This window comes from Sparus aurata, chromosome 19 (assembly GCF_900880675.1).
Source record: "Sparus aurata chromosome 19, fSpaAur1.1, whole genome shotgun sequence".
Taxonomy (NCBI): Eukaryota; Metazoa; Chordata; class Actinopteri; order Spariformes; family Sparidae; genus Sparus; species Sparus aurata.
Window position 1 is genome coordinate 86,743 of NC_044205.1, and position 13,691 is coordinate 100,433.

The following is a 13,691-nucleotide window of genomic DNA, read 5'->3' on the forward strand; positions in this document are numbered from 1 at the left end:
AACCGGACCCGCTGGCTCTGGCCGAGTTAACGGGTGGGGGGCAGACAATTCATGTGGGTGTGTAGCGCTGTTTCGGGTTCAGACTGTAATTTTCAGGCCCGTTGAGAACTCTAATTACATGATAATGATGAGCAATGGCGATTGATTAGTATCGATATTAATTGGTGTTTCATACTTCTCAGAATCTGGCAGCCACGGCACCTTATTCTGATAAAACAGCAAACGGTCAATGCTGAGAAGTGTCGGATGAGCATTAAGTGTCTATTTTAGGCTCCATCATAGCATTTTAGATATTTAGGTTAAAGGTGTGTTGAAAGGCTGCATAGTAATTTGAATGTGTAGCAACCCTCTATGCTGTGGTTAAACATGTTTTAAAAAACAGATTTTAAACAGCTAAATGATTAGTAAAAGCTTTACAATTTAAGCATTACTAAAGTAAGTGTAAAAAAAAGTATAAAAGTATTATTAGCAAAAGGTTTGCCTACATAGAACAAGAGTAGATCTGTCAAATGCTTTTAAGACAAGTTGCTTTGCATGAGTTCATAAAGCAGCCCTTTTTTTAGCCTGATACAACAATTTTATAGCTTTTTAAAGGGAGCACCTTTTAACCTGAAGAATTAGAATTGAATTGAGCTTCTATTTCAAGCACAATGTATCATTGGCATCTTAGATCTCAGAAGTTTATTATCTATTGTTAACTCTACCACAATTGTCTGCTCTGTGTAGTTCAATTGATTATTTTATAATTTTTATTGAAATCATTTCTAATATGTATTTTCTGAAATTCCTTGATATAAGGGAATTTCAGAAAATACATATTAGAAATGATTTGTGCTTGAAATAGAATATACCTTTACTCAACTATGTGTTGAGTAAATGTACTTATTTGCTTTCCACAATGGTTATTTGATAGACTTCTAAAGTAATAATAAACTGTAGATTTCTAATAAGCCTAAAGGCAAAAAGTTATGGGTTCCGGTTGTGCTCCGCTAATTATGAGGGGCCGGTCTAAGCCAAAAATGCCAGGGCTGATTTTTTGTCCCAGTCCAGCCCTGTACATGGTCCAATCTGCCCATAACTTCACATTTCCCAGCATGCACTTACTAATATTGATTATAGTCATTTGTAAGGGAGATTATCCTTCATAAAGTTTGAGAGCTGATTATTCTCTGAAGAATTTCAGACTCAGTGTGACGAATCAGATCTCTTTAATACATGTTGCACGGAAAGAAGATTTACATACTTTCAGGTAACAACAGAACAATGGTTTATACCTCATTACATTGTTAATCATGCCCTTACGTCAAACCAATAACTCTCTGATGTTTTACAGGACAATAACTGTTAGCCTATCTTTCTGTTAACACCTTAAGCAAACACCTCATATGAATTCCTGACTTGTTCTAAGACATTATTGATTCACAATTTGTTGAAATATTCCATTTTACTGGTATTCAATTGGAACTTGGGATTTGAAAGACCACAGGGAAAAAGGAGAAATGTAACAAGTATGAAACAAACCTAACTTCAACAATTCCTCATCTGAATCACTTACATTATTGTGGTTTCATGGGGCCCATTCTGACATAGGGTACAAATTTGGTTCACTGTTATTGGTTCGTTCTCAAGTGTTTTTTTTAATGACGTTTTCTCCTCAACCATCCTGCCTATCTGTCTTTACAGGGGCTAGCACAGATGTAGAGGTACAAAAACATGTTGCATTTAAAAAAAATCAGTACAGTGATAAATAGATGAGTGTTCAGAGTACCTCAGGGGCTGAGGTGGTCAATTATCAATCAAGTCACCAGCATCAAATGCCAAGTCATTATTGATTTTGTTCAATTTTTTTCTTGTTCTTTTATTTTTTTTTTTACCCTGATGAACTACTCCATTGTGGCTGGTTTCATGTCATCTTCTTTTGGGGTCTCCTGCCTTTTTGTGAGTGGCTCGCTGATGACACTTTACCCATCTGTTACTTCTTTTGCCCTCGACAGTCACAACTCATTGTGATTCTTTTTTGGAGTCCTATGGTTGCAGGATTCTGGATTTTCAGTAACTGTTCTCATTTTGCTCTTGATCTGAAGATCAGGATTTGACTACAACAGCTGTGGTGACCGACCCATTGACACAACTGCAGCCAAGATCCTCCACCAGAACTCCTTATGACTATCCTCATTACTTGCTCGTCTGGCTTGTTAAAGACTGTGGTTAATCAAAGTTTACTGATTGAAGAGCCACCAGGAGGAATATGGGGATCAACATTTGGCCCAGATTGCTCAAGCTGGGAGTCAAACCACGTCCCCTCTGATTGGATGACATCTACTTCTTGAGTCACACCTGCCTCTTTAGCAATGTGTAATGATGGGAAAAAGCAAGGAGGAGCTGTGTTTTTGTGTGGATGATGTCATGACCACTTTGCTGGGGCACAAGTGAGTTCTGGTGTTTCTTGTCCAATGGAGGTTGAATTTGGACGAATCTCACACCTAAAGAAGTTTTTGGCACGGTATCATTGGTTTCATGCTTTGCTGGTGCATAGAGACCCCAAGCTAGGCTTTTGGCTTTATATGTAGGCCTCTATATTGTGTGAACATCTGATGAGCCAAGAGTGTTTTCATGGTAATGAAGAATGTGAAGTGCAACAGTGTTGTTCATTGACATGTTTTAAAACATTTTTGGACTATGTAGTTCCATGGCACAGAAGATTAAGATCTATTGGGCTTTAGGAACACACAAAAGCCTTGTCAGTGACATGATTTATTTGCTGGCTACATAACAAAAGCGAGTCAATGGAACAGTGACCTCTTTGTTGTGTGTTGTACATTTTTAGGTGGAGCAGGTCAAGTACGACTTTCAGCGGGTGGAACAGTTTCAGCTCAGCGACTTCAGGTCACTCTTGGCCACTCAGGTTAGACACAGCCTTACACACAGACACACTTCAGTGTTTTTTTTATTGTGTAGAGTGGTGTCACTACACACTCACCTTTGTGCATACAAACTTCCTTCTCCCCTTTTGGCAGTGTGATGGACATACTCAACCTGTGGAATGATGACCCGGAAGAGGTTCTCTTGGACCTGGGCTTTGGCTGTGATGAACCTGACCTCTCTGGACGCATCCCAGCTCGATTCATCAACCATCAGTCCCAGGCAAAAGGAATAAACCTCCAGGTTTTTCTGGAGGCCCAAAAGGACCGGCTGGACCTTGAGAATCCTGATGTCAGCAGTAAGTCTCACTTTTAGCACTCTCATTGTTCCAATCGTCCACAAGAGTATTAGGTGCAACACTGACAGACCTATGTCAAAAATACACTAAAGTAAGTGGAGCCAGGTGTAAGTGTAAGGATCCCAGCAAAGACAAGGGTAGCCTGATCAAGTGAATAAATGTACTGAGTCAAATACAATTGACAAAGTTTTGAAAGTAAGGCCACTTTTTTCTTCCTCAGTCTCAAGCAGTACGCGTATATTTTCCAATATGGTTAAAGGAGAACTTCGGTCGATTTAAACATGCAGCTTCATTGCTCAAGCTACCCTTGACTTGCCAGTACCGAAGACGCGAACAAATTTGGTCCAGCCATTACAGAGCTCCGTGAACGGAGATGTAGCATTGAACGCTAACAGCATGGGGTCAGAACTTCACACTGTGTTTTAACCATCTTAACATGCTCCACATCTCACACCAGAAGTTATGCAACATCAGCAGACACCTTAGCACACAGCACGGTAGTGTGTATGACTCAAACTGAATAAAAAAGTAGTTAAAACAGTGTGTTTGTGCAAGGAGCTACTTACCTGTTTGTTGACATCCGCGTCTTCCGGTAGCTAGACCAAACTAGTCAATCCGTCGAGCGTGCACTTACTCCCTCACTGGCGGAGACGGAAACGTATTCCAGCATTTTCGTGTTTATGTTCATAATGTACATGTCCATGTTACAGCCTGTCATGAGCCATGAGCCTTACAATAGCCTGTTTAGCCTGTTAAGTGCACACTCGATGGATATGCTGGTTTGGTCTAGCTACCGGAACACACGGATGTCAACAAACAGGTAAGTAGCTGCTTGCACAAACACACTATTTTAACTACTTTTTTATTCATTTTGAGTCATACACGCTACAGTGCTGTGTGCTAAGGTGTCTGCTGATGTTGCATAACTTTTGGTGTGAGATGTGGAGCATGTTAAGATGCTTAAAACACAGCGTGAAGTTCTGACCACATGCTGTTAGCGTTCAATGCTACATCTCTGTTCACGGAGCTCTGTAATGGCTGGACCAAATTTGTTCGCGTCTTCGGTACTGGCAAGTCAAGGGTAGCTTGAGCAATGAAGCTGCATGTTTAAATCGACCGAAGTTCTCCTTTAAGGCAACTGATATGTAGCTCATTTCAATCAGGAGAAACAACTACACGAAGCTCAAATAATCACTTATTCTAACAGAAGAAATGTCATGATTAAGTCTTGACAGAAAGTCTTTGGTGTTAGATTCGCAGCAAGGAAGATCCCATTGTGGAGTCCAAACAATCGTGATTTTGATGGCAGATAACTCTGCTGAAACTAGTAGACTGATGAGTCTGAAGAAATAATAAATATAAAATAATATGAAATAAGTTTAACATTTCATTCATTCGCTATGAACAACTACAGTTCCTGCTAAAAAAAACAGTGTGAATGCTGAAATGCTTCCTTACCAAAGCCAATGCACTGGCATTAATTCGATGCTCAATCTTGGCCTCTGTATATGGGTCTGATACTGATACTGTTTGGATGCACCTTCCTCTGTTTTTTCCCCATCTCTCCTTGACAATAAGAAGCAGGCTAAGAAACCAAATTAAGTGACATGTTCTGTCTGTTGGATCACCTCATTTGAGTACTGTGGAAAGTGATTCAGATTTGCAATTATGCACAAATATGAAATCATCCGCAGGGCTACACATATCATATAAAACGATGGGGTTTACAATGATCATATGCAGGCATGGACTGGCCATCTGGCATACCGGGCAATGCCCGGTGGGCCGACGCACATATGGGCCGGGCTTTCATAATTTAATCCAAAAGTTTTATTATAAATCATTTTTATTGACCGCGATGGCCCATTGGTTGCTTTTCTTGAAGGACATTGGGCTAATCCAATCTCACTCAGCCCTCCTTTTTTTTTTTAAGTGCACAATTTAGAGGGGGCGGCCCATTGGTCCGTCTTCAATATAGACAGTGAACTGAGCCAATCAGGATATAGTACGAAGGCAGCCCCACCCCTCCCTGCGCTGTCTCCTGTAACTTCTGCTAGTTTCAAAGTGTTGAGCGCGAGGACTGACAACATGGAGCAACCAAAGAGAAAGAAATTGGGTGCGGAGAAGTTGCGTGCTAAGAGAAGAATCTCACTGTAGATGCTGCAAAATGTACTAAAATCACAGACATGTTCGCTGGAGGGGCTGCTGTAGCCTCCATGTCCTCTGAGACAGCAACGATCCAGTAACAGCAGGTTGAAGGTGAAGACAGCAGCAGCGGGCAGGAGAGGAGCAGCCAGAGATGATGCTGACTGACAGGGACAGTGTATTACAGCCGGTAAGGAGGTAGTAACGTAGTAACGGTAGTAACGAGGTGATGGAGGGAACGTTAGCTCTATTACATGAAGAGCTCTCAACAGGTCGAGCCGGCCCGACAAACCCGACCCGACAGTATTCGGCAGAGCTGGTGTTGAATTTGCCAAGATATGCATCCCTGGCTGTTTAAGACAGACACACTGCTACATGTATGGAGTCCATGTTCGTATGAAAAAACACTCTTAATTACAATTTCTGTAACCTCATAACAGTGTTTATTCATATGAACATGGACTCCATACATGTAGCAGTGTATCTGTCTTAATCAGCCAGGGATGCATATCTTGGCAACTTCAACACCAGCTCTGCCAAATACAGCACCCCCCTCATGCTGTGAGCGGCATGCAGATCCTGGCATGCAGGCACTTCTCGGCATAACACCTGACCCGCGGGCTCTGGCCGAGTTAACGGGGGGCAGACAATTCATGCGGGTGTGTAGCGCTGTTTCGGGTTCGGACTGTAATTTTCAGGCCCGTTGAGAACTCTAATTACATGATAATGACGAACAATGGCGATTGATTAGTATCGCTATTAATTGGTGTTGCATACTTCTCAAAATCTGGCAGCCACGGCACTTTATTCTGATAAAACAGCAAACGTTCAATTCTGAGAAGTGTCGGATGAGCATTAAGTGTCTATTTTAGGCTCCATCATAGCATTTTTGATATTTAGGTTAAAGGTGTGTTGAAAGGCTGCATAGTAATTTGAATGTGTAGCAACCCTCTATGCTGTGGTTAAAACATGTTTTAAAAAACACATTTTAAACTGCTAAATGATTAGTAAAAGCTTTGCAATTTAAGCATTACTAAAGTGTAAAAAAAGTATAAAAGTATTATTAGCAAAAGGTTTGCCCACATAGAACAAGAGTAGATCTGTCGAATGCTTTTAAGACAAGTTGCTTTGCATGAGTTCATAAAGCAGCCCTGTTTTTAGCCTGATATAACAATTTTATAGCTTTTTAAAAGGGTGCCCCTTTTAACCTGAAGAATTAGAATTGAGCTGCTATATCAGGGAATTTCAGAAAATACATATTAGAGATTATTTCAATAAAAATGGTAAAATAATCAATTGAACTACACAGAGCAGACAAAAGTGGTAGAGTTAACAATAGATGCTAAACTTCTGAGATCTAGGATGCCGATGATACATTATGCTTGAAATAGAATATACCTTTACTCAACTATGTGTTGAGTAAATGTACTTATTTGCTTTCCACAATGGTTATTTGATAGACTTCTAAAGTAACTAGTGCATTGCCCGTAGGAAGCATGTTTTCCTAAAGAAAAGTGGGAGGTTAAGTAGCTTTTTCATGGATGGCCAAATGAGGCTGTGTTTTAAGGTGGGACGTCAGGGATATAATTGGCTGTTTTTGAGTACTTTTGATAATACCATTATATTTCACCTTAAAAACTATTTACCTTGCCTTACTTGCTGTAATTATTTTTAGCACAACCTCACATGTGTGACTGTACATAGGGGTGGGAATTGATAAGTTTTTATCAATATCAATGCCATTGTCGATTCTGCCTATCAATTCAATTCCTTATCAATTCTCATATCGATTCCTGAGTAGGTCATTGAGCGGCAAAAAGGAGTTCTACACAGTCTTCTGCACCAAAAGCAACCATTTTATTTTTTCCCCAAATTATGTCTGCACAAGACTGTGAACATGAACTCATTCAACTCAAACATACAACAAAAAACTGTGCATGCTGCTTGCAGTTGCAAGGCTACAGTGCACTAATGCAGGATATTTAATGTCAACGTTGTCAATGGAGGTCCCAGTGGAGCTTGTTTGACCAGCAGCAACGCAGGCGCCCTAACACGATATTACAGCATTATTAATAATATATTTAATTTATATAGCGCCTTTTAGGGTACCCAGGGACACTTAACAAAGTGAAACAAACAAAACAAAGAACAAATTGAGCGCCTGTCAGTCCGCACGGAGGGAATATCACCGTCCTTATAAACAGATTTGAGTCTGGAGGTCCCGTCCAACATCGCCGCTGCCGGGGGAGAGCACAGCAGCAGAGGAGAGTGATTAAGGAGCCAGGTGAATAACCCCGAGGTAGTGGTGGAGGGAGGACAAACGGAGCAACGATGGACAGCCTACAGAGTATTGAGTACATCGGTTTGAAAGTTAGCGTTGCTAGGCTAACAGCTGATCGACGAGGCTAACAGCTGATGGCGGGGCTAGCTGATCAGAGGAGAAAGGTGAGTCCATGGTGACAATTGTTCAGGTGTGCAGCCTTCAAAGTTAGTAGCACAGTCCCAGAGCTTGTAGGGACAGCTTGGCTTTCCATCTCTCCAAAAAAAAGCAGTTTTGCTACGAATTGAGAAGCGGCGATTTTTTAGTAGCGTTCTCTCGCATCCAGGTTGATTGCACTGATTACACACAGCAGAATAGATAGCTTCTTCTTCTCCATGATGCTGCCTCGCGGTTTAAGGTCTGAGTCGTCAGGGAGTGTGATGCAAATGTACCGCGACGCAAAATTTCCTCGTGCAGGCAGGGAAATGAGTGAATCTTAAGAAGAATTGATAACGCTGGAGGCTACAATTCCGATGGAATTGGTCAGTCGGAACCGGTTCTGGGTCGGAACCGGTTCTCGATTTTAAGGTACTATATTAACACTATGGACCTAAAATCATAAAATCAGAGTAGAAAAAGTTTGTTTTTTTACTGTGAAAACCACAAATATGTTTAATGAACCAATTGCATTAGTTATAATGCAAATATAAATTGTTGTTTACTAAATTGGTGCATAAGTTTTTGAAATTTACAAAGTTATGTGTAACTTTTTACATTTAAATGCAGGCAATGCCTCAGGCTCCTCAGCTCATTCCTGCCTGTTCCACATTCAGCTGTCTCCTCCTTGGTTTGCCTCACAACACGACTCCACTACACACTGAACACACCACACCAAATATTACGTAACACACTAACTATACACTCCAAACACGCTATATGTCACAAATCTCTCAACTCTCAAAAGTCGCTATATCTGTCGCCGCCTCCAACAGATCACTGCTGCTGTCAATCATCCGCCGATGTCCCTCCCACATCTTCCTGTTCCTCAACAACCAAACTTGCTGCTTGAACACTTTAGTGACAAAAGTACATTTTTACTGTTTCTTCTTGCACCAGACATAAAGCAAACGTAACGGCAATGTTAGCGAAAAAGCGTGTTGGACATTATTTACCCTAAATCCAGTTTCGGACGTGCCAGTGCATCTGCTCCGTCAACTCGGTAGGTAGGCCGTGTGGGTCGGTTAGCGGCTAGCAGCTAGCTAAACACGAACATCCACAGATTCCGATCCCACTTTGTTGACCGCGCGTCTCCGGATCTCCTCAGACCCGAACAGACTCGGTCTGGACTTGTTTAATCTCATTACAATCCACAACAGTCAGTTTAGATGAACAGAACAGAATGGGACCGAACTGCCTGCAAAATCCCGGTCCAGCTCGCGCCGCTGCAGGTATAAATCCACTTGTGACAAAAGCACATTTTTACTGTTTCTTCCTGCACCAGACACAAAGCAAACGTAACGGCAATGTTCGCGAAAAAGCGTGTTGGACATTATTTACCCTAAATCCAGTTTTGGACGTGCCAGTGCGTCCGCCGACTCGGGCGGTGGGCCGAACATCCACAGCGCGTCTCCGGATCTCCTCAGACCCAAACAGACTTGGACTTGTTTCATCTCATTAATCCACAACAGTCAGTTTAGATGCACAGAACGGAACGGAACCGCCGGCAAAATCCTGGTCGAGCTCGCACCGCTGCAGGTATAAATCCGCTTGTTTCTTCAGGTATGTCGTGGGCTTGAGCTCTGCAGTGATTGGCTCTGGTGCGCGCGTGGCCACTGTGTGCAGTGATTGGCTCTGGTGCGCACGTGACTGTAGTGGCTCCGGTGGACAATGCTCATGGAATTTGTAAAGCATTTATGAAATAATGTATTAACGGTATCATTGCAGTCCAAGCAAATGCTAAATTGCACGCCACTGAACCACACAGCAGCCATGTTGAAAGTCTCAGGTCAGTCTGATCCTGATCCGCAGAGATATTTGACACACACACACATACACACACAGACAGACAGACAGAGATTCCGTGTATTATAGATAGATAATAAACTGTAGATTTCTAATAAGCCTAAAGGCAAAAAGTTATGTTTTTTTTTTCCGGTTGTGCTCCGCTAATTATGAGGGGCCGGTCTAAGCCAAAAATGCCAGGGCTGATTTTTTGTCCCAGTCCAGCCCTGATCATATGCCCAAATCTTTAGACACTTGAAAAGCATAAATCACATGCTAGCATTAATTACACTTCAGGTGTCACTGTGTGACACGATCTTTCCCTCTAAGAAAAATATAGATAACATTAAATATCATGGGAAATTGATTTGATAGTGACCAAGGAGGTGCAGGATCCTATCAAAAAGGTGTCAGTACCAATCCAGGAGGTACCACATCCTTTTCTGCAGCATTAGGTACAAAAATGGCGTGACGGACAGATACCTTACTTTTGGATAAACAAGCGACTCTGTTCGCATTAACCAGCAGACACCTGCAGAAGCCAGTGAGCTCTTCAGTAGACAGCTGTGGGCAAAGCCCAGCGCTTCATGACTCCTTGAATTGAAGATTGGCTCTCCTGTGTTGTGCCATTCGTTTATGGAGAGGTTGTTTTGTCTCCCACATGTACACATCTGTGTATTCTTAGCTGCATTGAACATCATAAAGCTACATAACTGTTAACACTTAATGGGGAAACTTAATGAGGACCCAAACGCAGACACACACGGGAGGCAGGATAGGGGAAACAAAAAGCGAGCTTAATTACATAAAGCTGAAAGCCAAAAAACAAAAGTAACAATTACAAGGCTTGAATTACAACAGAAAAGCAAAGTTCAAATCAAATTTAAAAAATCAAAGTCCAAACATACCAAAGGGGGAGACACAGGAAAAGACACTGGAGGAAACACTAGAGAAAATCAAGGATATACGGACAGAGGCTGACGAAATCACAGGGTACATCACGGAACGAACTGACAGGTCAGGTCGGCGTGAGACAAGAAGGTCAGGGTAAGGGGCAGTGACCGATCAGGAGGCCTGGGGCCACGGCAAAAACCCTCCTGAGGTCTAGCAGGAAGCTGTAGGCAATGGCTGGAACCCACTGGAAGCCTTAGCAAAGGCTTGGACCCTCAGTAGGCCGTCGGAGAAAGCGAAGGCAAAGGCTGACACCCTCTGGAGGCCGGCAACGAAGTGGGGAATCACTGGTGGGCGTCGGCTGGACAGGCAACGGAGACACACTGGGGCTGGTTGGCTTGGGCATTGACGGGGAAAGTCTGGCCACTGTTGGCTTGGACGCCTGCATAGAACCGATGGCGGTAGCAACACTGGCAGGGGCAGCTGTCGGCCTGGAAACCGATGGAGAAGCACTGGAGCTGGTTGACCTGGATGCTAGGAGGGACACTGGCAGCTGTTGGCCTGGAAGCCGACAGAGGGACACTGGAAGGTGTCCAGCAAGCCGCCGACTGAGAACCACTGGCAGGAGTTGGAGTGGACAGGAGGCTAACTGGCTGATGCTAGCACCGGAGCTGACGAGAGGCTAACAGGTGGATGGCTAGCAGCTAAATGGAAACTGCCCTGAGATGCCCTGCAACTCATCCAAAAGCCGCTTCAGTATCTTTGCCTATCATACCATTCCCATAACCCTGCGGCCTATGAAACATCTCCTCCTCAAAATCTAAGATGGCCTGAAGCGCATCACCCAGTGCCACTCAGACAAGCAGACCATGTGTCTTGAATGCCTACAAGTGTGCAAATGTCTGCTGGGTCCCTAATTATGGTCAGTTCGTTCTGTTACACTTAAGGGGGAGATTTGATGAGGATCCAAACACAGACACATACGGGAGGTAGGATAGGGGAAACAAAAAGCAAGCTTTAATTACACAAAGCTGAAACTACAAAAACAAAGAGAACTAGACAAACCAAAAATGAGTTCCAAAAGGACCAAAAAACAAAGTAACAATTAAAAGGCTTAAAGTGCAACAGAAATAAAAGTTCAAATCAAATACAAAAATCAAGGAATCAAAATCCAAACATACCAATGGGGGAGACACAGAAGAAGACACTGAAGGCAACACTAGAGAACATCACGGATAGACAGCTGACGGAATCACAGTGTGCATCAAGGAATGAACTGACAAACATGAGGGAGAACAAAGACTATATACACAGACACTAACGACGGGATGATGAACAGGTGAGGAAAACACTAAGGAGGAACTGACAAGCAAGAAGAGACACACAAGGGCATGGTTTCAAAATAACACTGGAAATAAAACAGTAAAACCCGAGATCCTGACAATAACTGTTTATGCCTTGGTGTTTTGTCCTTAGGATGGAAAAGCTTCTGCCTCAGTGTGTTGGAAGGTTTAAAGTGAACCGGAATATGATGTTTATTAAAGATCCTCCTGAGTTTCTCAGTTGTTCCTGCAGCATAGGGAATGACAATGTTGTTACACTGCCTAGGATATGCTTAGAACTGAGTACCTTCTGAGCATGGCAGTTGTTATTCTCTCGTTTGTAGCTAATGTACAGTAAGTATTTATAACCCCTGGTCAAAAAGGTAAAGTGCACGCCTATGCTCCACCTCTTTGCCCATTTTTGATTAGATGGGAGTTGGGCTGAGTCAGGCGCAGCCAGGATGGCATTTAGCTATTTTGGTGCCCTAGGCAAGATTAGAATCAGCAAAAACAACACTAAAAATAACATAGCAGTGTATTAGAGATCACAAATAATGTTCTAAACTTACATGCTTCAGAGAGTGGTGTAGATGTCAGAGTAGAGGGCTCCTAACCAGCAGCTGCTGGAGGCCTCTGTAAAAATGTACTGAGTGCATCTGGACAGTTATAGATTGGATTAGCGTGATTATTACAAGCAAAAACATGTACAAGCCAGAACATGAAGCTTGTTATTACCTACTTGTGATCACGCCTTAGTAAATTAAAGGAAGTTGCGCTACAATTAAAAAGTTACACATGCCCAACAATATGGGTATATATTTGTCCATATCTGTCATATTCAGCATAATGTCAAACTTTCAAAGTAGAAGGAAGAACACTTAACGGCAGCAGCAGGAAACAAGTTAGCAGCAACAGTTAGCCAAATAATAATCTAATGATTTAATCTAATGATTTAAAATGATTCTCCTCCTCTGTTCTCCATTTCCAATTGCGCACCTGATGGCTCAAACCTGGACATTTTAAAATGGAAAACCGATAACCTTCCTCTTCACATCTGCCCCTGCAACTGCCCCCTGACATTAACATAAGATAAGCTAAGCTCTATGCCTAAGAGCCCTGTCTTTCTATGACTCTGTGGTGGCATCAGTAATTTTCTTGGAGTAGTGTGCTGGAGCAGCAGCATCTCGGCAGCAGGTAGGAAACTGGATGAACTTATCAAGAAGGCCAGCTCCATCTTGGGATGCCCTCGTGACCCAGTGCATGTGGTGGGAGAGAGCAGGATGATGGATAAGCTGTCATCGTGACAGACTAATACACCCCAAGTGTGTGTATGAGAGGTATCACAGGTCCTTCCTTCCTGCTGCTGTCAGACTGTACAACCAGCACTGCTCCTAATAGACCTCACATGTGCACTATGACATAAAAAACTCAACAGATAACCCATTTCTCAGTTTTTTTGGACAATTTTCATAACTATATTTCTATTTATTAATAACACACTGCCACACTGCTAACAATTACACTGTTCACAGTGTTAAATATCATGTAAAGACAATGTATATTAGTCTATTTCTATTACCTAACTTTTTATTATATTTATTTTGTATTATCATTATTATTGTTTATTGCAATATTACTGGCCATTGGCTGCTGTGATAAAGAAATTTCCCTGTTTGCGGGACAAATAAAATGAATTCTGACTATGATTCTGAGGAGGTGGCCCTGATCTAGCTCTCTAGAAATTTACGAGTGAATCACAGTGGCTCTGTCCAATATTTTATACAGTCAGTGGGTGCATGCTCTACCAGTTGAGCAACTAGGACACTCCAGAGGTGGAGGGTATTTTAACATC

General features: G+C 42.4%; 1 protein-coding gene across 1 annotated transcript in view; it reads left to right on the forward strand.

Moving 5' to 3' along the window:
* The window catches only part of itprid1 (ITPR interacting domain containing 1), a 104,499-nt gene that overhangs the window by 12,459 nt on the left and 78,349 nt on the right, over positions 1-13,691 (forward strand). Inside the window, exons 3-4 of the mRNA XM_030399033.1 lie at positions 2,828-2,905; positions 3,018-3,220. Of these exons, the coding sequence (XP_030254893.1) occupies positions 3,022-3,220 (199 nt within the window). The 5' untranslated portion in view covers positions 2,828-2,905; positions 3,018-3,021. The remainder of the gene's footprint in view (positions 1-2,827; positions 2,906-3,017; positions 3,221-13,691) is intronic.